Here is a 3,247-nt window from a genome sequence, read left to right as displayed (position 1 = left end):
TATATATATATATATATATATATATATATATATATATATATATAGTGGGTTTTTGGGGTATATAAAAATTGTCATTATTTTTGTGATAAAATAAACATTTTCTAGCCTAAGAGTAGAAATAAATGAATTAAATAATTTTTTTTTAATTAAAAACGTTTTTTTTTTAGTTTTACGTTTTTTGGCATATTTCACGCTCTACGATGTCTCCTTAAATGGGTAATATATATGTAAATAATATCACACCTTTCATGTCTCTGCTTGTGGTTTTTTGCCCGTCATGGACGTTCTTGGGACGTAAAACCCGCGAAAGACGAGGGACCGTAGTTAAAAAAAAAACATTTTTATCAATTTCAGGTGACCACATTTCAATTCCAGGCGTCCCCACATGGGGTCACAATGCCCATGTTGAAAAACACTGGTTTAAGTGAACTGTTTTTTATTTAACTGTAATTTGTCCTGTGCCTTTTTGTCAGATGTTAGTCTGTTATAACGGATAAGATCTTGGAAGGTTCCGCCTCAGTTTTATCAGGTGTTGCTTTTTTAAATGCTGTGACTATTTTTCGACCACATGTTTTTTTGCCTACCTCATATCAGTTTCCTGGTTGGAGTATTCAGTTTATAAGCTCATTCTTTGCATTTTTTATCTGTTATCCATTTGACATTCTATCATCTGTTTCTTCCATAATGATAATTTTCTAAATTAATTTAAGATATTTTGACCAACTATAACCAGAATTTTAAGCTAATGTCGTGACATGGTAGAAGTACGTTTTTAAGCATTTTTTTTTTGTATTTGTAAAAAGCCAGACTATTCGGGGTAGTGCCTATACCCATATTTTTTCTGTTGATTTTATTGTTTTCCTTTCACGCTGTTGCAAAACAATGTCTAGCTGCAGGGCACTGTCACCGTTCCTGTGAGTGTCAGTTATGACACGACTTACCACGTCCACATTCACATGGCTCCAATGGTTTGGGTGGAAATGTAAAATGTCGAGTAAAACCAAAGGATCCACAAGTAGTAATGATACATTTTTTAACATTGTTGACTTTACTAATGTTATATAAATAAATTATATTATGTGACATGTGGCGCTTTGACCCAGAGGCAATGTCTCTGTCATTGCTGTGGAACTCCAGGGTTCACCTCTAGGGCAAGATTAAATCCCGGTTAGGGCGGTTGGCGCCTTTCAGTGGACTCACCACCTGCAGGAAGGTTCAGGAGGGCTTTTTGTGGTGCAGTGTAATTGTGAATTGCAATGAATTTATTATTCGACTTACACTGAATCGTCATAATCTTTTGTAACCACTCTCTCCTTCAGGTTCAGGATACAGGGATTTAACCCAGTCACACCGTCATTAGTGGAGCTGACGATATCCATGTGATTGGTCCTTGAAACAGTTCGCCTAAAAGTTCACTAGTCCTTAACACTGCTCCTCATGGCTTCATATTTTCAGGCTATCGCTCTCAGGCATCGAGAGCGTGGACGCAATGAACCAGCGTGTGTCCAAGTCCGGATCTGTCCTGCTGTAAACCCAGAAAAGACCGGAGCCTGACTCTCAGGGCAACCTTGACAGACAGGTTGAACCATACACAGTGGGTGATCTGCAGAGACGCCTCATGTCTCAGCATGTGATGGACATCTGCAGGGATCCGACCTCGGCCTCCTGCTGTGTCTGTGGAGCAACAACAACAACAAACGCAAGTCACCCTTTAGGACACAAGGGGCTGCTGTAGACTCCAACTGAGATTCATTTGACCTCTGCATCAGATTGGATACAAAAATCAAATATTACTGTGTAACTTCATTGTTTAAAATTCTCTGTTCAGGTGTCCCGCTGACAAAAGCTGACCAGCGGGGGCAGCATCAGAACGGCAGCTCCTGTATCCCTGTGGGCTAAAACAACTTCTTTCCTCTATGGACTCAGGCATGGGAGCGTGGAAGTGGATAAATACAGCTGAAACGTGCAAATTTACTGCTGACATCACAGGTTCATTAATGAACACACACACACACACACACACACACACACCTGGCTCATCATTAAAACTTGGCTCCGTTCCCCCACAGTGGCTTCATAAGGGAAGAAGTGTCGCTGTCAGTCTCTGGAGGAAACACACAGGTAAGGTGGTTCATGTCGCATCTCATTTCCTGAATGCTGCGTACATTTAAATGTGTTTTTTTTTTCTGTTCAGTTTTATTTTGAACACTTTGCGTATTTGTACTTCATGTATGTGTACAGTGGGTACAAAATATTGAAGAAAAAGAAAACAAGTGAGCTCAGGAAACATTGTTGAATTAGCCCAAATCTGCTAAAGTTGTTTTGAAGAAAATGGCTAAAGATCACCTTAGAGTACAATAATTGCCAAAATTTGGCTAAAAATAGTAAGTACTGTCACAATTACCAAATAAAATAAAAAGCAAAATAAGCCCAAATGACCATATTAGCTAATATGTAGACATTGAAAATGATGGTTAAAATAGTACTTCTCAATTATTTTCTGCCATGCCCCCCCTAGGGGACAGATGTTCTGTCACGCCCCCCCCCCCCCCCCCCCCCCGTAATTGAAATACTATCGAGCGACCTAGTAGTATTTATTTATGTATTAGTACAAACCACTGTATGAGTAGCTATCACAAACATTCTGTATACAATCCCCTGATTATCATTAATAGATTAATAAAATAAGCTGCAACAACATCTAGTCACTGTAGGCTGGACCATTGATCAAGCATGAATAAAGACAGTGCATTATAACCACTATTTGAGAAGCACTGCGTCAAAAGGTTTCAGGTCTGGAGAATACAGTATTACAGAAACAAATTACAACTTATTTAAAAAAAAAAAATCGCCAATAAATATCTGGCTGTGTGTTACCTCTAAGCGATCCTATTTTTACTTTGGGAACATCGTCTAGGTCTGTGGGTAGACCAACATAAACACCTCCATAGTTCCTGACGCAGACACAGGAAATGTTAATATTTAATTTATATAGCTTCGTCATCAGGATTTGACAGTACTCCCTCACCTGTGTCTGTCGTCCTCGTCGGGCGACTCATTTGATCTGAAACATCAGAGAAAAGTCAGGGCAGGAGAAATGTTTGATCCCTTAACTGTGTGTGTGCGTGTGTGTAGTTAAATAAGAAAAAACTCACACCCTGCGGGAAGATTCAGCCGGACCTGAAGTCAAATACATCAAACATCAGTTTATTAATGAATGTAATAATGACTTCAGCAGGTGGAGAAT

At 39.1% G+C, this 3,247-nt stretch overlaps 1 protein-coding gene across 1 annotated transcript in view; it reads left to right on the top strand.

The window, feature by feature from the left end:
- dclre1c (DNA cross-link repair 1C, PSO2 homolog (S. cerevisiae)) overlaps positions 1 to 1,531 on the top strand; it is a 7,533-nt gene extending 6,002 nt beyond the window's left edge. Inside the window, exon 16 of the mRNA XM_017034021.2 lies at positions 1,456 to 1,531. Coding sequence (XP_016889510.1) covers positions 1,456 to 1,531 — 76 coding nt within the window. The remainder of the gene's footprint in view (positions 1 to 1,455) is intronic.
- The last annotated feature ends 1,716 nt before the right edge of the window (positions 1,532 to 3,247 follow it).

The sequence above is a fragment of the Cynoglossus semilaevis genome, chromosome 8 (assembly GCF_000523025.1).
Source record: "Cynoglossus semilaevis isolate Cse_v1.0 chromosome 8, Cse_v1.0, whole genome shotgun sequence".
NCBI classification, from domain to species: Eukaryota; Metazoa; Chordata; class Actinopteri; order Pleuronectiformes; family Cynoglossidae; genus Cynoglossus; species Cynoglossus semilaevis.
The sequence above is the reverse complement of the archived record's forward strand: the minus strand, read 5'-3'. Positions and strand labels throughout refer to the sequence as shown.